The sequence below is a fragment of the Sceloporus occidentalis genome, unplaced genomic scaffold (assembly GCF_023333645.1).
Source record: "Sceloporus occidentalis isolate IW3139 unplaced genomic scaffold, rSceOcc1.0.p SCAF_1, whole genome shotgun sequence".
NCBI classification, from domain to species: Eukaryota; Metazoa; Chordata; class Lepidosauria; order Squamata; family Phrynosomatidae; genus Sceloporus; species Sceloporus occidentalis.
Window position 1 is genome coordinate 178,578,009 of NW_028316981.1, and position 22,644 is coordinate 178,600,652.

Consider the following 22,644-nt stretch of genomic DNA (forward strand, 5'->3'; position numbering starts at 1 on the left):
TTCCCAGTGAGGTCTAACTAATGAAGAACAGACTGGCACTACAACTTCCCTTGATCTGGACACTATGGCCCTGTGGATACGGCCTAGAATTACATTGGCTTTTTTGGATGCCACATCACACTGTTGATTCATGTTTAGTCTGTGGTCTACTAAGATCCCAAGATCCTTTTTCACATGCACTGCTTTCAAGCCGACAAATTTATCCTATATTTATGCATTTCATTTAATTCATGCAGAGCAGAGGCTTGGCTCACAAGGCTTCACTGTTGCCCTGGTTTGAATGGAGAGTAACCCCAGGAGACACAGCTTGGAAAAGTGTGGACCACTACTCCCCAAACTCCTAAACCAGTATGTCCATAGCTTAGAGTAATCCCACACTCCATTCCCCCATCCCCAAGCTGCACATTATCCTAAAAAGTTGTCTTTCAAGAAAGCTTTTGTGCCAGAGCAATACTGACCTTCACATGGAGGAAGCTCTGACATCTCTCTGAGAGACATCATAGAATATAACCATTCGAACACTGCAGGCATCATAGATCAGCACACACGAGTTGGATTTGTGATGTACACAGTATATCAGTGACAAAATCTGAACAAATGTTTTTATACCACAAAATAATAATAATAATGGGTCTCAGGTCCAAGTTACAGTCTCTCTTCTAGCTCCCAGGGCCATCTCAAGAGCAGCAAAGGGATTTATTCAGCTAGTGCTGCTTTGCTCCAGAAAAAGCAACAGTCCTGGGCACTCTCTGTGTTATCGGTGTCAAGCATTTCAACAGCCTTCTTTTTCCTTCTTTTTTGGTGTTTGAGGTTTCTTTTTCTTCTTACAGCTGACATCCTTTCAACCAGATAGACAAGTCACGGCCTTCACAATTCCTCTTCCAACCCATCCTGAAAGAGAAGAGTCAAAGCGAAAGAAAGAGATTTCCTGAAGACACATATTCAAAGGATGCAATCCATCTTAACACTGCAGTCCCCCACTGAAACAGATAAAAGAGGGATGAGAATTCAGCCAGAGCTGGCCTAAGGCATTTAGTTAACAGAAGCAATGAGCAAAATTTTGACACATCTCCTTCTGTTGTTCTATATGGAAAAGCCAACTGGATTGGGAGTTGAATTGCTCTTCAATGCTAACGTAGGGGGCAGAAAACAAGCCATATGGCACACAGCTCTCCCAAAACCTCTTGCTGCTGCCTCCAGCAATCTGCTGTCCAAGGCAATGGCTTAATTTTACCTAAAGGTAGGTCTGGTTCAGAGTACAACTAAAGCTTTGGTATTGCAAGAATCACCAAGCTTCCAGGAGAAGAGGCTCCACTGCCTCAGAGTCATAATGGTTTTCCAGTTGCACTGAATATAAGGTTTGCCAGGTCAGGAGTATCCTAGGCCCTGAGACTTCATGGCCAAAACCTGAGACTTAGGGACAGTACATACCTTCAATCTGCCCTGATTTGGCAGAGACACTCCCCAATTAGTCCCACTTTTCAGTTGCTTTTAAAATGTCTTAGTTTCTCTCTCGGCCTCCCACTTTCCTTTTTTGTTTTCAGCTTGCTTCAATTCTTTCATACGTTTGCAAAGTGCAAAAGTAGCCTGCACTCAGATAACTCAGATGAACGGAGAGGAAAGGAGTGCCCAGAATTTTGCCTTTCCCAGTAGACTCAAGCAAAAGCAAACAGCCACAGTCTCTCCTAGTTGTTTTTCCTCATTAACAGTTTTTGCCAATTTAACCACATTGATGTTGCTTGCTAACATGTTCCAGTTTTCATCTAAGAACTGTTGGTGGGTAACTGGCAAAACCACCTGTGAGTACTCTTTACCTAAGAAAACCCTATGGAATTCACCCTATACATCAATAGGCAAATTGAGGGTACTCTCTCTCATTCTCTCTCTCAAACAGAAGCACACACACACTATACATAAGGGCCTAAGACACCAGATCCTATCTGATCTTTGAAGCTAAGCATAGTCAGCCCTGGCTAGTATTTGCATGGGAGACCACTAATGAATATTATGTGCTGTAGGCTACATTTCAGAGGGAGTGCCTGGCAAAACTCAACTCTGGGTGTTCCTTGCCTAAGAAAACTATGAAATTCATGAAGTCACCAAAAATCAAAAGGCAACTTTATTATTATTATTATTAACCTTTATTTATGAAGCGCTGTATATTTACACAGCGCTGTACATACAATCTTTTTAATTAGACAGTTCCCTGCCCTCGGGCTTACAATCTAAAAAGACATGACACAAAAGGAGAAGGGAGTGGTGGAGGGAAAGGGGATGAGGTCCAGCAGTTACTCTCTACCTCCGAGGCCTGGACCAAGGCAGATGGGCTGGAGGGTGGGCTTGGCAACTTGAAAGCATGTATACAGGCAGACAGACACATACATTCTATACTCACTGTAGACTCTTTCCTGTCATTGTGTGCTTTCAAGTAGTTTCTGACTTATGGTCACCCTAAGGTGAACTTATCATGGGGTTTTCTTGGCAAAGTTTGTTCAGAGAAGGGTTGTGATTGCCTTCCCCTGAGGCTGAGAGCATGCATCTTGCCCAAGGTGACCCAGAGGGTTTCATGGCTGAGCTAGGAATTGAACTCTGGTCTCCTGAACCATAGTCCAACACTATATCAAATCACTATGCCACACTAGCTCTCTGACTCTTCCTATGATCTGATTATTACTGTTTATCAGTTGCCATTTCAATCCCATGACATCCTCCATTGACCATTGAGCTTAAGGGGGCATATAGAGCCCTCTTCCCCACTGTAATGTCACAACCATCATACTGGCTTCACTGGAGATGTGTAATTCTGATTTCAGGAGGGTCCATATAAAGCAGAGGCCCTAAACATGGAAAGTAGATGCCCATACACACACAGACTCTTTACACATACCCACCCATGCAGATAGCATTAGGCCTAGGATGTGACAATAAAGCCAGAGATTGTAGCCTTGCTTTTTTCCTCCAGACAACCATAATCATACAGACTGAACGCTCCCAATTAACCGTGGCATTGGCTAGGAGACTTTGGGCCAGACATTCCCTTTGAACCTAGCCTGTTCTCCATGATGCTCATGGGGATAAAATGGGATTGGAAAAACATTCATACTGCCCCAAGCTCTTTAGTGGGAGGGAGGATCAGCCAAAATTCTAACATTATTAGAATCAGTAATTTGCATTACATGATGACAGGAGGAATAAAGGCTGACAACTTTGTAGCAACTTGGTACCTGTTTTTACCATTCAAGAACTGAATGGTAAACTCTCCAACTAACCAATTGGCTCTTTGACACCGAAGACATTAATATGTTAATCAAAAAAAGTAACTAATGATACACATTATATATGTGTGGGCACATATTTATTTAGAAGCATTTTGATCTGATTATTACTCTGTTTGACATATTGCTATGATAATAATTGATCATGATGATAATGATGGCATTAATTTGGGGAAAATAATAAACAATTAGGAAAAACAACAGAGTTATTTGAACCATGGCTATTGGAACCATTAGGTTTCAATGATAAAATTCAAATTCTCTCTCAGTTGTGTGAGTTAAGCTATACAGGATGAGTCTCCCTTATTCAAAATGCTTGGGACCAGAAGTGTTTTGGATTTCAGATTTTATGGATTTTGGAATATTTGCATACACACAACAAGGTATCTTGGGGAGGGGTCTCAAGTCCATACATTAAATTCATTCAAGTTTCGTATACATCTTACATGCATAGGCTGAAGGTAATTTTATATTTTAAATAATGTTATGCACGAAACAAAGTTTTTGTACACTGAACTATCAGAAAGCAAAGCTGTCACTATCTCCGCCACCCATGTGGATTTTGGAGTATTTGGGATTTTGGAATTCCAAATAAGGAGACTCGGCCTGTACTAAGTTTTCAAAATGACCACTAAGTGGCAGCACATATGAGAGATGAAGAGAAGTATTGGTAGAAGAATAGGGATTTTCCAGACAGGATAAGACTAAAATAAGAGCCATCACCATCTAATGGAGCTGAATCAGCTATATCATTTTTGGAATTGAATTGGGAAGTCAAAATATTGTGCTAGATTATTCCACACATTCCAGACTGTGTAAAGAAACTGTGTGAATGTTACTATATTTGCTACACAATTGAGAATAAATATACAAAGAATTTCTCTAGGATACTCAGGATGAATTTAACATGACAACTTTAGGGGAAATGGTTCCAGTGACTGGCTACTATCAAGCCAGGATGGATTTATATCTCCACTGATTCATGCTGACTATTGGATCTATCTTGCTATTTTGAAATGTATCAAGGTAACTAATGATTTTCATTTGGTGATTTTTATGACTTTGAAAAACAATCAAAGTCTCTGAAGTCACTCTGAACTCTTAGGAGGAATAGTACAGCATGCCCTCCAAAATTTCAAAGATGGAAGCTGGGACATGTGTGCCACCACCAAGCAACATAAGAATGTGCTCTAGATGGCAAAAGGTATTAATGAGGAAGAATATACAAACTAGGAGAGGCTGCAGCAGTTTACTTTTGCCTAAGTCTCCTGGGAAGGGCAAGATTCCACCCCTTCCTCTCCTTCCTTCCCCTGCAGAATGAATAGAGTACAAACTACTCTTGCACTTTGAACTCAATTTGCTGAAGTATACTAAGGGCAAAGGGAGATAGTGGAAGGAGGAGGAGAGAAGCAGAGACATTTTAAAATCAGCTGGGGGAAAAACAAGACAACATATGATTAACTGGGCTGTCCCTGCCAGATTGAGAGAGCTGGAAGGTATGTTACAATATAAAGTAAATCAATCAATCATTTATCCTGCACCTGAATTCCATTAATTTTTCCCTGGATTGATGTTTTTCACCTTTTGGATCATTATGTAGTGTAGTGGCTAAGAATGTTGAACTGTGAATTATGGAAGATCCAGGTTCCAGTCCTCAAAGGGCAATTCACAGGATGAACTTCAACCAGTTCTTTTCCCTCTTTGATTGCAGAAATAATATATTTTGACACCACTTTAACTGATATGGCTCAATGCTAATGAAATTGTGGGAACTGTAGTCTGTTGTGGCACCAAAACTCTCTGACAGAGAAGACTGAATGTCTCTCCAAACTACAGTTCCCAGAATGCCACAGCATTGAGCCATGGTCATTAAAGTACTATCAACCTGGATTGTTTCTGCAGTGTGGATGCAGTCTACATCTGACCTTCCGCTCACCGTTCTTGTTGTGAAGAGGAAGAAAGTAAAAGAAGGAACAGTAGAGTCAAATATAGGGTTGCCAGATAGCAGAGCCTTGATTCTTCAGTTTTCATAGGTCATCTCTAGGAGAGAGATGAAGGTTTTGGGGTTGTTCAGCTCCAGGAAAAAGGAAAGGATTGTGTGTAAACCTCCAGCTCTGCTAGTACTACAATTTTGCAACACTTACTAATTGACTGGTTGCTGCAATTTGCAAAGACTCTTCAGGAGGTCTATGTATTTATTTCCTCCTTCCCTCCTAGCCATGGTGCCAGGGGTCACCCTCCACTCTGTTTTGCCTCCATCTACTGACCAAAAGCAAGTAGACTACATTAAATATTCTTTATTCTGACTTCCAAATTAAGTGAGGAGAAATAATTACCTCATTCCACTTTGATCTGGGAACTGTGCCTTTAGCTAAGATTTCTGTCTTAATTTCCAAAGAGAAAAAAATGTGTGTTCTGTGTGTGTGTGTGTGTGCATGCGTGCGCACATGCATGTGTGTTTTGATGACTAGCTGCAAGCAAATGTGACCAGTTCTTTAATGCATAATGTTTAATGACTTCACCAGAGGCCATTCCCGGGCCTTTGGCCCAGAAACCTCAGGGCCTGATACAATCCTGATCTGACAACCCTAGTCATGTACTCTCTCGAGTACATAGGAGAAAATTTTAATGGGAAATAAATATAATAATTAAATAAATAAAATATGCTTTTGTCTTACAGAAGTTCAGAGGATAGAAACTAACAGCACTGGTTATGTATCACTCCTTCTCCTTCCAGCAAAATTCCTTATGGTGTCTGAGCTTTGCTGGAATGGGCAAATTCAAGGGGCATAGATTAAATCCCTGCCTTCCACACGCGCATCCAGGCCCCATACCCCTTACAGATTTTTTTACCAGGCCCCAAGGCTTCTGGGTCCTCGCGCAATTTTCATGGCACAGACAATGTCATCATTGATGTTACTGGTCAGGAGATCTGTCAGGAAAGAGGAAGAAGGGCATGAGGGGTGAGCCAACACTCTGTATTCCTGCTGCTGTGGAAGTAACCCACATATTACACCACCCCTGCTGAACTTCTTCAATCTCGGGCCTTTTACTTCAATCCCTCAGAGCCCTTTCTTTCTTTCTTTCTTTCTTTCTTTCTTTCTTTCTTTCTTTCTTTTTTTTTTTTGAGACATCAGCTCCCAGAATCCCTGACTGTTGGCTAAGGTGGCTGGACCTTCTCGGAGTTGAAGCTCAAAACACCTGGAGGACCAATGTTTGGGAACTACTGTTATTGCATTGTCCCCTTCAACCTCAGAGGCTTTACTTCATCTTTTCTGGCCAAATGACCACTGCTTCTCAAGCCCTCTCACCTGGTCCCTGTGCATCAGCATATCCCTCCCTCCTCCCAGCATGATAGATTCCCAAACTGTGACATTGCTCCAGAAACTACTTCTTCAAACTCCAATTCCTCCAGCCAACATGGTCCCTGACCATGCTGTCTGGAGGAATCCTGCCAGCTCTAGTCCAATAAATAACATTTCCATGTTCCAAATAGGAGTTCTCGTTGTCTCCCCAGCTACTGGAGTAGCCATGGGTGATGACAAGTTGATCACCAAGCCGGTCACTTCTGGCCACTGAATAGATACATCAAAACCAGCCATTACCACCACCCTTTTCTTGGCCTCCAGAAAAGAACAAGATCATTTGATGAGTAAGAGATTCTGGAATCTGTAGTGCAAAAAACGTTCTTCTATGCTCTGTCTAGAGCATTCTAGCACGCCATGCAAGACCTGTATGAGTCAAACCTCCCAAAGTGCCAAATTATATAGGAAGCTGATATGTTTCCCTGCATGATTTACAGTGCCTCCTTCCATCAGCTTCTGATAGCAGCAGAAGCAAGGAGTGGTAATGCTACTAGGGTCTCTTTCACATGATACATTTATAGACCTATGATCGCTCCTTCATGGTTCCTGTCTATGTAATCTTGGGATTTGTAATTTAGGGACATTTATTTAGACTTGTCAGATGGGGAGCTATAGTGTTTTGGCCAAACTACACCTCCCAAGAGTCCATAGGATGGAGCTACATCACTTGAAGTGGTATCAAAGTGCTATGTCAAAGAGATCTGTATCTCTACATAGAGTGTGCTTGAGCCATTTCATCAAAAGTTGAGTCCAACCAGGGAGTGGGGAGAGGAGGAAACTGCTGCTATGTCATGTTCTTGTTGTTGCTGTCGTTGGGTGCCTCAAGTCATTTCCTATTTATCCTGAGGGGACCATATCCTGAGGGGACCATATCATGAGATTTTCTGGACCAGAGAGTGTGTGACTCACTCAAGGCCAGCCAGTGGATTTCCATGGCTGAGCAGAGAATCAAACCTTGATATCCAGAGTTATAATCCAGCACACCAACCACTATACCATGTGGGCTTTCTGCTATGTCATACCCTCCAACATTTCATAGACGAAAACAGGGACAATGTGATGAAGCACCATCAGAGTGTGATCAAGAGGGTAAGAGTTATAAATGAGAAAGAACTGACAAGATCACACAGGCTGCTGCAGTTTGCATTTGCTTGAGCTTCCTGGGAAGGACAAGATTCTGCCTTCTCCTATCCTGTCCCCTTCACACCCTCAGATGAACCATTAACTGAGTGCAAACTCCTTTTGCACTTTGAACTCTGTTTCCAGCAACTGAAGTAAACTTAGGACAAAGGGGGAAAGTGGGAGCAAGCAGATACAAAAATTGAGACAACGGAGCATTAACAGCAACTGTATTGGCCAAATCAGGCTTTTTGGAGGACAGATTATGTCTAACCTATGGAGAGAGCTTCACTTCCTTCCAATCAGAAGATAGTATGTCCAGATCAATAATACAGAGTGTAGGAACAGAAGCGAGCTCCAAACAGAGGATAATTTGTATCCTTACATTTGCATTCTTAGTGCTAAGGTAAGAGCTACATTGCACAACACCAGCAAAAGTCTACCCTCTTCATCTTCATCCCATCCACCCACTGTTACCTTTTCTCATCCAAGTACAATAACATCCAAAATCCACAAAACAGCAATATTTTCATTAGGCCAATACAAGCTTTTGAAGCTCCACTGGCCAAGATGTTAAAAATCAACAGGAGAAAGAGAGAAAAATGACAATGTTGGAGTCATATGCCTACATTTTATTAAGATGTTGTAATAGTTGTTCTCAGTTAAGATCTACAGCGGGCTATCCAAGTAGGCAAAGGCTATATCTCCTTCTTGATCATGCAGACTCTGGGAGACAAAGAGTTATAAAGTCCAGGAAATAAAATTTAAGATCCATTAGCAACAAAAAAAGAAGGCTCCTTTGAGATTCAGGTTTGATTTTTAACACCTTTGCCTGATGAAGAAGCAAGTGGAGCTTCAAAAGCTTGTTATTTATTTTGTGCATTTTGGTTGTTCCCATAAAGGTATTGTTGCTTTGTGGATTTTGGATCCTATTGTAGTTTGCTATAGGGCCAACTCATCTACCCTGGACATCTTTTCTCATCCAGTTGCAATGCAGTGCCCCCTAGTGTCACAGTGTAGAAGAGAAGCCAACCCACTTCAGAGCGCTCACCGCTGCAGTGCATACGGCACACGTTGGGCTTAAAGTGCTTGTAATCTTCACACCAGAGATGGCTGTTGATCTGGAAGATACCGTTGCTGGTGCTGCCATCAGCTTCATGGTCCACCATGGCTGTGTCAAAGCGGCTCTCGTAGAAAGCCATGCAGATCCCTGTCAATGAGAAGATGGAGAAGGATCCAGGAATTCAACTGTGCTCTACAGCAGGCTTTGCCACTGCCCTTGTCTGAGTGATGCATATCAAGCACATAGGAAAACAAGTCCTTGGAGGAGTTTCCTAACTTGCTTTGTTTCTTCTATTCACAAGGGACACAAGGATGAGTAAGGAGCAGGCCCGTCCCTATCCTTTGTTTTGCTGCTTTTGTTGTGTGCCTTCAAGTCCTTTCTGACTTATGGCAACTCTAAGGCAAACGTAAGAAACTTGACAAGTTTCTTCTGATTGGATTTTGCCATGGCCATCCTCTGAGGCTGAGAGTGTGTGACTTGCCCAAGGCCACCCATGTGGGTTTACACAGCTGAGCTGGGATTTGAACCCTGATTTCTAGAGTCATAGCCCAACACTCAAACCACTACACCATGCTGGCTCTCTGTCCCTATCCTTAGGCAGAGTAAATGACCACTTTAGGCAGCAATGTCTGGAGGGTAGCAATAGCAACCTCCTGGCTGTTTTTCCTGGACCTCCCAGGACCTTTCCTCTGTGAAAAAATGGCACTTAATAGGGCAGGCAACACAACCTCATTCTCCCTTAAACTGGTGGGCTTGAGGATGATAGGTTGTGCCAGCTATGCATGGAGGAGAGCATATCCCATCACCAGTTTCAGCGTACAGCTCAAGGAATGAACAGGCAGTCAGGAATTTCTATATGTGGAATGGAGGAGGGGAGACCATTCTGCCCTTGGCCTCTGGCAGCAAAATACCTCAGGCTGCAGGGAGCTAGGCTGTGCATGTGTATGTATGTGTGTGCATGCACGCACACACACACGCACAGAAGCACAGCCACACCAGTGTTGCCAGATATTTATTTTAATAAAAGGAGGGACAGCAGCAGGGTTGTCAAGCAGGAGACATCTAAGTACCAACTGAAAGTATTCAATTCATTTGCCACACATTTCTTTGTGAAATTACTGTTATTATCCACATTGAGAAACTACATGATGCTCAGATTCCTGCCTTTATAAGGAGCCCTCACCCCAAATTTCAGAAATTTTTGCCATCTTGTTCAGTTTATATAAAAGGAAAAGTAATTTAACCTTCAAATAGGGTTATAACAAGGAATACCTGGCAACCACACACACACACACACACACACACACACACACTCTTACACACAAGTTCTATAAATGGCACTGGACATGCTGCTGCTGTTCTTGTTTTTACAACAATATCCCACCTTTTCCCAATACAGGTTGAGTCTTCCTTATCTGAAATATTTAGACCCAGAAATGTTTTGGCTTTGGGATTATTTATTTATTTATTTATTTTGGATTCTGGAACATTTGCACATACATTCAGTATCTTGAAGATGAGACCCAAGCCTAAACATGAAATTCATTTATGTTTCATATACACCTTATACACATACCCTGAAGGTAATTTTATACAGAACATATTTAAATAATGTTGTGCAATAAACAACGTTTATTCACAGAGAAACATTAGAAAGCAATGTGGACAATTTTGGATTTTTGAGTATTTTGGAATTTGGTATTCCAAATAAGGGAGACTCAATCAGTAATACATTTCCAAAATGATAATGATGATATTAATTTGGGGAAAATAATAAACAGTTAGGAAAAACAATTGAGTTATTTGAACTATAGCTATTAAAATCATTAGGTTTAAATACTGAAATTCAAATTCTCTCTCCGTTGTGTGGGTAGAAGCTCTACAAGTTGAGTCTCCCTTATCCAAAATGTTTGGGACCAGAAGTGTTTGGGATTTCAGATTTTTTGGATTTTGGAATATTTACATATACATAACAAGATATCTTGGGGAGGGGACTCAAGTCCATACATGAAGTTCATTCATCTTTCATATATATCTTATATGGATAGCCTGAAGCTAATTTTATACATAATATTTTTAAAATGTTGTGCATGAAACAAAGTTTGTGCACACTGAACTATCAGAAAGCAAAGGTGGCACTATTTCAGCCAGCTATATCGACAATTCCGGATTTTGGAGTATTTTGGATTTTGGAATTCCAAATAAGGAGACTCAATGTACTAAGCTTTCCAAATGACCACTAAGAGGCAGCACATAAGAGAGGAGAAGGAGTATCTGCAAAAGAATAGGGACTTTCCAGGTAGGACAGGACTTTAAAATGAGTTTCACCATCTGATGGAGCTGAATCAAGTGTAACATTTTTACAACTGAATTGAAAAGTCAAAAATGTGCTGAATTATTCTTTATTCTTTTCTTTTTGAACCAGCAGAAAGGCAAGGTATCACCTTCTCAGCCACCCACCCATCTGAACAATTTTAGATTTTAGAATATTTTTAATTCAGAATTCCAGGTAAGGGAGACTCAATCTGCAGTGGAACTCAAGGTGGCTTAGGGGCTCTACAGACTGCCCTTTTTCACACCAAATTGGGGCCGCAGCTCTCTGTTCCAAAGCCTGGAAGCTGTGTAAAACATGTCCCACTGTGCTGCCCAGCACAGTGGCCATGGCAGCAAGTCAATCCCTCTGAGGTAAGACACCCAGCTATGTGATCAATGCTGGGTGCCTATTTTGACCTCGGAGCCAGTGACTTGCCACCAGATGAAATAGTGGCTGTGTGAACAGTGTGAATTCACCTGGCTTCGGAACAGTAACAGAGGGGAATTTGAGGCAGCTCTGGGGCTAGGATACTCCAAGCTGCTCCCAGAGAATCCTGGCCCATTCAGAGACTACCTATATTAAACAATATCTAGGATTAAAACCATTCTCTAAAAAAAACCCATTAAAATACAAAGATATAAATCATCAAAACAATGCACCATTAAAAGCCCATTTCAGTCAGTTGCTAAAAACTGTTAGATCGGGTTTGGAAATTTACAGTACTCCCCATGTTGTTGGACTACAACCTCTTTGAACACACACCAACCATGCTTGCTGGCAGAGGCAGCACTAAGTGCAGAGGGTTTGGGCTGCACTGAGCGACACCCAAAAGAGGGGTGACACCTGGCTGCCTGACCCCCTCCACCTCCCTGCCATGCACTGCTTTACTTGTGAGTAAAGCAGTGTGTGGCAAGAAGATGAGAGTGTGCCCTTTTGGCCCCACCAACAATGCCCCCCCTGCACCAGGTGACACCCTGCTTGCTGGGGCTGATGGAAGATAAAATCCAACAACATCCAAAGAGCTGCAGACTCCCCACTGAGACCTGGACACTATCTTTCTTCAAACACAGGAAAAACACTTTTGTTTTCCCAGCATTTGGATTTATATATTTCATGTGATTTTTTTTCTCAGTTTATATAAAATTGCAGTACAGTTCTGCCTCAAATGGGATCACCACAGCTCTGCAGAGCCAGCTCCTTATAGAAAGACTGGCCTCACTCAGGGTAGGAGAATAGGGAGGAGGAGGGTCAGAGAAGACTCACAGTCAGGTATGGTGTGTCCGCGATATCCCTCCAAGCCAGCTCGCTTCAACACCTGGGCCAGCTCACAGCGTCCAAAGATCTTTCCCCCAACTCTGGATGCAAGGCACACGAGGAGCTGCAGCAGAAGAAGAAACTTCATCCCTAAAAGGGTGATGGGAGAAGGTGGGGAACACTATCCCAGGTGAAGCACAACTGGGGTGGAGACAGGAAGCGACGAAGTGACCTTCATAGAAAGAGAAAAACATTGGGAGATACTTTCATCCTCTATTTATTTATTAGCTGTATATCCCACTTTTTCTCCAGTGAGTTTGTGGTATACTTGCATACCCTCCAACTGCCCCAATTTGACAGGGACAGTCTCAGTTAATCATCTATTGTCCCAGATTTCCAGCTGCTTTTAAAAGGCCCAAGTTTCTCTCTTCCACTCCCATTTCGACTCAATTAACTCAGGAGAAAGGAGAGCTAGTAAGGTCCAGAATCTCACCCTTCCCTATAGGCTCAGGCAAAAGCAAACTGCTGCATGCCCTCCTAGCCTGTGTGTCTTCCTCAATATCTCACCCATCTTGACCATGCTTTGATGTTACTTGGTCATATATACCTTGTTTTTCATTTGTGAAATGTTGTAGGGTAAGCTATAGCAATCATCTCCCTACTTTATCTAGACAACAACCCTGTGGGGAAGGTCAGGGTAAGAAAGAGAGATTGAGGGCCTCTACAGACTGGCATAAAGAGCTGGCATAGGGGCAGAGTGGGGGTGCAGTGACCACACACCGGCTGGCCGGACTCTGCTCCCACACCGCCTGCCTGACCAGATGACGGGTGGTACCATGACGCATGTTCGACACAGCATTTACACACACTGCACTGAAGGAGCATAGAATAGCCACCACCGCTGTTTTACCAACCTACAAAAAGATGGGAGTCTTTATACCAACCTATAAAAAGATAGAAGTCTGAGTCAACCTTGAAACCCTGGGATTGAACTCCCAACCTTATGGCTGCAGTACTGGCATGTCTGTCTGTCTGTCTGTCTGTCTGTCTGTCTGTCTGTCTGTCTGTCATACCCTCCAACCTTTCACAAATGAAAACTGGGACACATGTGGCCACACAACACAAGAATATGATTAAAATGATAGTCCTTTTGGATTGCTGCCTCTCCTAATTCTTTCCATTGTGACTCATAATCTTTGTTTCTTTTCTTTAAGTAACATTTTGTAATTATATCATAATTAGGCTGTGATCAAAATGACAAAAGTAATTAATGAGGAAGAATGCACATGCTAGGAGAGCCTGGGAAGGACAAGATTCTCCTTCCTCCTCTTCTCTAGTCCCCGATAATTTGTTGCTGTTGTGTGCCTCCAAGTAGTTTCCAATTTATTGCGATGCTAAAGTAACCTACATATCCAAGAATTCTGTAGGAAAGAGTCATGGCAGTTAAAGTGGTGTAAAACTGCTTTAATTTGGCAGTGTGGCTACTCCCCAAGCCATACGATTCAGGGCCAGTCCCTGAGACCTGGCTACCCTACTCAAATTGCCTCCCATCCAAGCAATGGTCCTATCCATGCCCACCTTAACTTTGTTGGTGATACAGGATCACAACTCCAGGTTAGTCATTAAAGGGGCAACTTGGAGGCTTGGTCTCAGCCATACTGCCAACTCAATTTAAAAAGACACCAGCTGTTATCTCTCCCACTCCAGTGCTTGGGAAGGCAAATATATGACACAGCAATCCAAATTTCTCAAATTCTTCAGTTGTGACCCAACTGCTGTCACTCCACAGTGCAATGAAAGTGAAGGGTGCCTCTAATTTTAGTTCAAACAACAAAGGAATTATGTCTGAGTTTGTCATAAGTCCATGGAACACTGTACTAGACTCAGCTTTCCTTGTAAGGTTTGAGAAAGAACCTCAGTGCTCCAGCAACCAGGATGGTTGGGCAGTTTGTGGAAGTATTGTCCAAAAAAAAAAAAAGTAGCTTTTCAAAGCTCTGCTTCATACATAGGACAAAACAGATAGGGCCCACATCCCTCCCAGACTAACCAGAACTCAGGAATCTAGCCTTAAGCACCTGTTCTCTCTTTATCTCAGAAGACCAAATTTCCATCCCAAAGCCGTGGGTGAGTCCTGTCTCTCACTCAGCCTGGCTTCTCTGTTCCCACCCTCCTGAAGGCTCACTTACGGAACAGGCATGGGATACATTAGAGGAGCACTAGGATCCCTCCGGGATTAGAGACAGAGGCTCATGAGACAAAGGGGCTTCTGGAATCCAGCAAAGTTCCTGTGACATCATGGCAACATGACTTCTAGAACAGTCCCTGTTTCTATCCTGGCCTTCATCCTCTGGATGCATACAGCATGCCAACCTCATTCACCCTCCTCCAAGCAGTGCTGCTGTAGATCCCCTTAGCCCTTGGAGGGCAGAGATGTGCTGCCAAGGACATTGTGCCATTCCATCCTCTCTAACTTCCAACTTCTCTAACTTGGTGCCCCTTCCCAGGGGTGGGAGGACTGGTCATGTGTTATCACTTGTGCAAATAGTTCAATAGGCTCCATAGCTGATAAGATCAGCTAGGGCATCTTGAAGGGCATTCTCTCTTGGCTTGGATATTGTGTAGATCAGTGATTCCCAAACTTTTTTGGGCTACTCTCCCTTTTCCTCTTGGGCAACAACCCTATTGTCCTCCAATGCCTATTCTTGACATTAGGTTTACTGTTTATGCAGCAGCCAGACAGCAAAGGGGCAAGAGGCTTCTCAGTTGCTGCTTGACCAGCTGCTCGGTTGCTGCTCCCAAGGTGACTGGGTGCAAAGGTGGAAACTTCTTCCTGTTGAGAAAGGACTCTCAATCTTTCTTCACTGAGTCAGAAAGAGGCACAGCCAGCTTTCCACTTTTCTCTCCATCAAGAAAGGACTCTCAATCCAAGAGAGGCGAAGGATTTTTTACTGTTTCTTCTGCTACCTCTTCTCTGGCCTGCCTGATGAAAATAGGAGCAGCGGTGCAGCTCCAACCTGCCAGCCAAGTCCTGGCAAAATTCACAAAGCTTAAGCTGGGTCCCAAATGTAAAAGCTCCCTTTTGCCACTGCTTCTTGCCCACTGTCACCTGCGCTAACTCCTCATCCCCACCGTGGTCCTAAAGGCCTCTGGTTCCCTTTTTCTTTCTTGTGTGCCAATACTTTGACTGAAGATCCCCCAGCCACCCTCTTTTCCCTCACCGTCTCCCTGGACCTTTCCACCACCACCCCTGGGAGCATATCACCCACTTTAGAAATCACTGGCGCAGATGAATGTCCAAAACAAAAACCAAGAGCAAAAAATCCACCCTGTTTCCAAAAAAACCCCATCCAGTCTCGTATGTGAGTATGTGGCTTCAAGTCACCTTTCCATTTATGGAGACCTCGTGATTTTCGTAGGGTTTTTTTTTTTTTAGGCAAAGAATACTTAGAGGTGGTCTCGCCAGTTATTTATTAGTGTTGTTTTTGTTATATTTATTTATATCCTGCTCTCTTCCCAAAACTGGGACTCAGGGCAGCTTACAATATTAAAAAAACAATGTGGTTAAAAGCATACTAAAATGGTACATCACAGGTCCTTCTTATGAAATATTGCCCATAGCACCTGGTATTCATTGGCGGTCTCCAGTCCAGACACTAACCAGGGCTGACCTTGCTTTGCTTAATGCTCATTATTTGGTAGGCCTTTTGCTTTTGTTTGAGGCATTAAAGAGTCTTGCACCATCTAAATTTTCCTACTTTCCTTTGATAAAGCCTTCTATACTGAGTTCATCTTAAATATAATCTGAAAATAAGGGTGTGTTGTGATATGAGAGGTTTCCATTACCAACCCCATTAAGTTGTAGCTGCAACCTGGACTGGGTCTATGTATGCTCCAGTGTCCAGTTGAGAGGACAGGTTCACCAGAGTAATTTCCTGATTGTTGTAAGGATGGAGGTGGTTGACTCCTCACCTGTTTGTGCCAAAAAAAGAAGCTTTTATTTCAGGATGCCCTCTGGGGGAATATGGAGGAATTTTTCACCATTTTAGAGGGAGCTTCCTGAATCATTTTAGGTCCTAGAAAGGCCTTTTTAACAAAAGAAAGTGAGCAGAAGTCATTTCCTGTCCACTTCCTATTTGGCCCAGGGAGGCCATAAAATGTGGTGGTAACATGCTCCTCACTTCCTCAAGTGGACATTTTCAGGCATTTCGAGACTTATCAAGTTTATGGGGAAATTTTGCAAAAATTGTCTTTGAACCCTGGGGGTCCAGGCAGCCTCCAGATGTGATGGCAATGCCCTCAAAACCCTCTAGAGTGCATCTGGAGGCATTATGGAGTACATCAATCAATCAATCAGTCAATCAGTCAATCAATCATCCTCTTGCTCCAGTGGAGGATGTAGAAAAAAAAAAGCCTTGAAAAATCATTGTTAATAATTTGTCAGAATGTTAATGTTAATCTGACAGTAAGGAAAAGGAAGATTTGGCACAGTACTCTGTGGTTCCCCATGGGTTAAATGGAAAGCCAAAGAGGTGAAATTCTGGTCTCAAATACTCTCCGGTCTGACCCTGAGACAGCATGTCCAAAAGAGAAGGCAAAGGAGGAGACACATTTACATAAAATTAATATCAATAGATATTAATTGCAATAGATATATTTCCCTAAAGGTGTATATCATATGTAAGACGTGTGGTATAATTATATACAGGTTGACTATCAAGAAATTCCTGTTCCTTTTGAAGAAAACTCCAAATGAAATCCATAAGTATATGATGCAAATATTGAGTGAAAAGTGCTTGTCATACTCAACTGTAAAGAAGTGGTGTGCCAACTTTCAGCATGGAAGATTTTGAGATCAAATATGGAAGGTCCAGGAGGTCTTCAAAGTGTCAACTCCTGAAATGGTTGAGCATGTTTATGACCTGATTTTGGCAGACTGCACATCTCAGATAAAATAATTGCTGAGACACTAGAGATATCCCTGTAACACAGTGGATTTATAATTCATGGCTATGCAGAAGCTGTTACCCAAGTGGGTGCCAACCAGAAATGAAACTGAGTAGATACCTCCAAGCTGATTTTGGTGCATTTTGAGTGATCCAGCGATATTTTTTTAGACTGACTTCTCACTGTTGATGGAACATGGACACATCACCATGATTCAGATACCAAGCCACAGTCTTTGCAGTGGTGGCACTCAGGTTCTCCACAGTTGAAGAAATTCTCAAAGGATAGCAGGAAAAGTCATGGCTGCAGGTTTTTGGGAGAAGAAAGGTATTTTGATGACTGACTATCTTCAGAAGGGCCAAACAGTTGATGCAAAACACTATTCTAACTGGCTGTGCTGATTAAAGGAAGCATTGAAAGAAAATGAGAAAGGAAGATGTAGAAATGTGTTCTCTTTTTGCAGGACAATGCATCTGTCCACATGGCTGGTAAGAAGATGGATGTTTTGAAGAATTTGGGGCTTGAGTGCATAGATCACCCATCCTACTCACCAGATCTTTCTCCATCTGACAATTTTGTTTCCAAACTTAAGAAAGCGTTTGAAAGGAAGGAATTTTTAATTTAAATGGCTCAGAGGTGATAGCACCAACAGAGCAACATTTCAATGAGCAGACATCAGAATTATTTAAAAAGATTTTTTTTGGAAGAGTTAAAGAAACTTGAGAAATGATGTGCCAAGTGCATCAAACTCTGCAGTCAATATGTGGAATAGCATGTAAGTTTCATAGCTGGTCACTGCCTTCTTGCTCGGGCCAAGAACTTTTCAGCACCCCTTTGTACATGCACTGATTAATATATATAAATGTGAATTTAAAAGCAATGGCTATAATTTATATAGGAATAGAATAGTCTCACCATGGTGGGAAGCCTGAGATCAAGTGATAGCAATAGGAAGCCACTGGATTGGCCAAGCCTGGCCTATAAAGATAAGGCACAAGACTCTACTCTTGTCTAATCCACACCTCCTTCTGATTGCTTACTGTTCTTACTCAAGTAAAGGACATAGGAAACCTGGCCTTCAAAAATAACTGTGTTGGTAATATAGGTCAGAATGTTATGATAATCTGAAATTAATCTGATAGTGAAGAAAAGGGAGATATGGCACACTACTGTTTCACTTCCTTGTGGACTAAAGGGAAAACAGAAAGAAGACATTGGAATTCTACTTCTGCTTAGGTGCTGGCCTTTACTTTTCTTTACTGTTGCAATATTTCCAAAGGAGAAGGTGAAAGAGGGCATTTGTTGCACTATGAAATTGTAGACGCCGATGAATATGTTATAGTATTCATATGGTAATTTATATGTGTGTGTAATATCATATAATGCGGTATATATTATAACATACACCTGCTAATTAAAAGGTGGATGCAAATTTTCAAAGCAATGACTATAATTTATAAGAGGAATATAACAGTTTCACCTGGATGCTTGCAGAGTTCAGCTTTCCCAGGGTCTTCTGTCAACAAGCAGCTTTAGATTTCCAGCTCTCTTCTTGGTTTGGACGGCCCTTCAAAGAGGGGGCACCTTCACTTAGGGAACTGTCCTCTTCTGTAATTTAGGACACTTGACCACTTAGCTTGGACAGAGCCTGAAAATGTTACTTTTTGGACTGGAGTGTGGGTGTGCTCTTATTGAAAGATATCCTTTTTCCTAATTCTGACTTGGGGCTGCCCTTCCAAAATCTGACCCTCTTTCCTTCCTCTCCTGGACTCCATGGCTGCCACCTTCTGTGACAGGGATGGGGCTCATGCAGCCCTCCAGATGTTGTTGGACTACATCTCACATCAGTTCTAGCCAGCATAGGCTATGGTGAGGAACTCTGGGAGTTGCAGTCCAACAACAACTGGAGGGCCACACAATGCCTGTCTTGCTCTGTGAGGAAAACTTTGGCTTTGACCCTGACTCATTTCTCCAAATTTGGTTTAGAATTCCTCTTCTGCTGTTTGGTTCCTCCCAGACTCAACCAGCTGCACTATTGGCCTGGTCCAACTGTGGCTCCACTAGGATCAATGGAAGGGTCATTCACATGCTTGTTTTTGTTGTGAGAAGATGTGCATCACTGCACTGATGTATATCGGGTTTGTTGCCCCCATTTATTTTTGTGATTTCAGATGTGTTTGAGTCATTTTAACGCAACATTATTCACACATGCCATTGTTTCAGATTAAAATGGAGGTGACGGTGCAAATGTGATCACCGCAGCTTGGGTTGATTTTAGCTAGTTTAGGCAATGGATTCCTTCCCTGTGATAAATTCCTCTTCTTGCCACATGAGGGCAGACACAAACTAAGCATTTATCTAACAGTAACAGAAACAATAGTAATAAATTTTATTTCTTACCTTCTCAAGGTACAGTGCAAGATTAAAACACATAAAATCATTTAAACACATAGGATAAAACACATAGGACATATTAAAACCACCCAATATAAAATTAAAAATATACCAATTTAAAATTTATAGTTTGAAATCAACTGGCTAGCCCTGCAAGTTGGATGCAATACACAGAAGAGTTATATAAAAGAGATGACAATATGAAGGACACACAGAATGAAGAGCCACATGAAGATGAACTTCAAATTCTAAAAAGCGAGGTGGAATCTGCAATAAGAAAATGGCAAAAAACAAGTCTCCAGAAACAGATGATATTCCAATCGAACTATTGCAATCCACACTGACAGAGTCAACTCTAGTGCTAAGCTGCAGCAACAACAAGACCATAGCACTAATCTCCCACACAAGCAAAATCATGCTCACAATTTTGCAACATACACTCCAGCCATAAATGGAAAGAGAAATCTCAGAGGTCCAAGCAGGGTTCAGGAAAAGATGAGGTACTAGGGACCACATTGCAAACATACAATGGCTAATTACAGCGCTTCATAAATAAAGGTTAATAATAATAATAATAATAATAATAATAATAATAATGGAGCGCACCGAGCAATTGAAAGATTTTACTTGTCTGGTTATGGATAGGCCCAGAAACAAGGAGAATGAATCAAGCAAAACTCAGCACATTCCACTCCCTTTCAGTGGGAGAGCTAAATTTCAGTGGGAGAGCTAAATCAACAAGAAATAGGGATCCTGTAGACACAATCAGCCCCAAAGCATTGTACACCTATTCCCTTTCCCCCCTCCATAATGTAATTTTTTTCCTGTTAAGATAATTGATGGAAGAAGTGGTGACAAAGTACAGCAATGAAAGACAATCTCATTTGGACATCCCTTTCACCCACAAAATCTGTGTTTGAGACAAGAGATTTGAAAATAAAAACCTGTCAAGAAGCATCCTTTCAATGCCATTTAGTATGGGGCTCTACAGACCACCCCTAAGGGGTGGCCTGCAGCTGCCCCTTTTTGTCCTGGATTGGGGCTGTGGCAACTGCATTTCTAGCGTGCAAAAAGGAGCCACGAAAAGTGGCTCCTTTTTGCGCCCTAGAAAGGGTGCAATAGCCACAGCCCCACAGCTATACAGCACTCCTTCGGCACTGCATTGTATGGACGCAGCACCGGAGAAACACCATAACACTATGCACCATGTGGAACAACACGTGGCATCATGACACCCTGGGATGGGGATGGGCTGTGCACCAAGTGGACATGACGCCCTGACTCCACCTCCCAGCCAGCCTTTCAGGCAGATAGGGCCTAACTTACTATTTTGTTGTTGTATACCGTCAAGTCATTTCTGACATATGGTGACACTAGTACAGGGTTTTCTTGACAACCTTCAGAGGGGGTTGCCATTCCTCCCCCTCTGAGGCTGAGAGAGTGTGAATTGCCCAAGGTCACTCAGTGGGATTCCATGGCAGAGCAGGAATTTGATCTCTTGTCTTCCAGAGGCCTAGTCCAGCACTGAAATCACTAACCACTTTGGCTCCTGTATATTACTTTCAGCACTTCCACGCTGCAGAAATAGAGCAGTTTGACACCACATTAACTGTTATGACTCAGTCTTGTAGAATCCTGGGGTTTGTAGTTTGGAGAGGTACTCAACCAGGTCTACCAGAGAGTGCCTCACCAAAGTACAAACCCCAGGATTCTCCAGGACAGAGTGATGGCAGTTAAAGTGCTGTCAAACTGCTTTATTTCTGCAATGTGAATACACCCTTAGTAAATAAATCCCACAAAGTTCAACCAGAATTACTTCCAGGAAATTTAGGCCCGGTACAGACCTCCCAAAAAGGAAGGCCTGCCGGTGCCTTTTTTTCCCTCGCAGGGAAGCTGCAGTCGTCAAACAACGCGGCTTCCCTGCGGAGAAAAAAAGAACCCACAAAAACCGGGTTCTTTTTGTGCCATGCCAGTTATGCCCAAGCGCACCAATGGCGCACTCGTGATGTAACTGGTACGGTGCAATGTGCAGATGCTATGCATCCGTCATGTCACAATGGCGGCACCCGTATACACGTACTAGGGTTAGGGACCGTGCAGTTGCTGCACGGTCCCTTAACCCTAGTATGCCGCCAGCATGGTGCATTTGGCCCGTCTGGACCAGGCCTTAGTATCAGATTGCAGCTTTAAAACTTGGGAGTTGTCTGAATTGGGATAAAATAACTTTGGGAAGTTGAGGTTTTTGTATTTGAAGGATGCATTTACAGCAACACATTGGTGCAAAACAAATTGGTGCCCTTCTCAGTAATGAAGATGGACCTTGAACCAAGTGTACGTGAGCCACAGAAAGCTCAGTGAATGCCTTAAGAAATAACCCTACGCTCCATTTTCCATTGGTTTGGGAATAAAAAGCAGGGACGTGTGGGCACCACATATCCCACTGTTTATTCTTGGTTCAGAAGATTACATTAGATTAGATTAAATTAGATAAAATGGTGAAAGTCAGGCAGCAAGACATATTAGAGTCCTTCAGATTTGGCAGTGAAAGTTACAGAGGGGAAATCCCGAGTTTGCAAAGATCAATTACATGCTACCTTGAATACACACAACTCTTGGCTTAGGATCTCTTTCTTTGTTAATATTCAAATAAGGCAGGCAGTCCACTTGGGACCACTGTGTGCAGCTGGGCTAAAGAGTAAATCTCCCCCACCAAACTGGTTTTCTTTCCAAATTTACCCATGCTTCCAATCTCATAACCCCCCCCCCCCATTGCCCTGATTTGGCAGGGGCCACCCTTATTTATCTTCTGTCATCCCACATTTTGGACTGCTTTTAAAATGTTCCAGTTGCTCTCTCCTCTTCCTAGTTTCTCCCTTTGTATTCAATTTACTTCATTTGCTGCAAACTGACTTCAAA

At 42.5% G+C, this 22,644-nt stretch overlaps 1 protein-coding gene across 1 annotated transcript; it reads right to left on the minus strand.

The window, feature by feature from the left end:
- Nucleotides 1-650: 650 nt before the first annotated feature.
- On the minus strand, nucleotides 651-12,538 carry LOC149322865 (sperm acrosome membrane-associated protein 3-like). The gene is made up of 4 exons (XM_089484040.1): nucleotides 12,400-12,538; nucleotides 8,811-8,969; nucleotides 6,129-6,207; nucleotides 651-891 (listed from the first exon to the last, which is right to left on the minus strand). The coding sequence occupies exons 1-4, from the start codon at nucleotides 12,536-12,538 to the stop codon at nucleotides 825-827; spliced, it is 444 nt and encodes a 147-aa protein (XP_089340166.1). The 3' UTR covers nucleotides 651-824.
- Nucleotides 12,539-22,644: the final 10,106 nt, after the last annotated feature.

Bases quoted from the DNA above. Each gene is read 5' to 3' on its own strand.
- LOC149322865 (XM_089484040.1), bottom strand. From the start codon at position 12,538: ATGAAGTTTCTTCTTCTGCTGCAGCTCCTCGTGTGCCTTGCATCCAGA. The intron at 8,970-12,399 runs GTGAGTCTTCTC...TCTCATTGACAG, and splicing joins CGGACACACCATACCTGACT to GGATCTGCATGGCTTTCTAC. The intron at 6,208-8,810 runs GTGAGCGCTCTG...CTTTCCTGACAG, and splicing joins GTGCCGTATGCACTGCAGCG to ATCTCCTGACCAGTAACATC.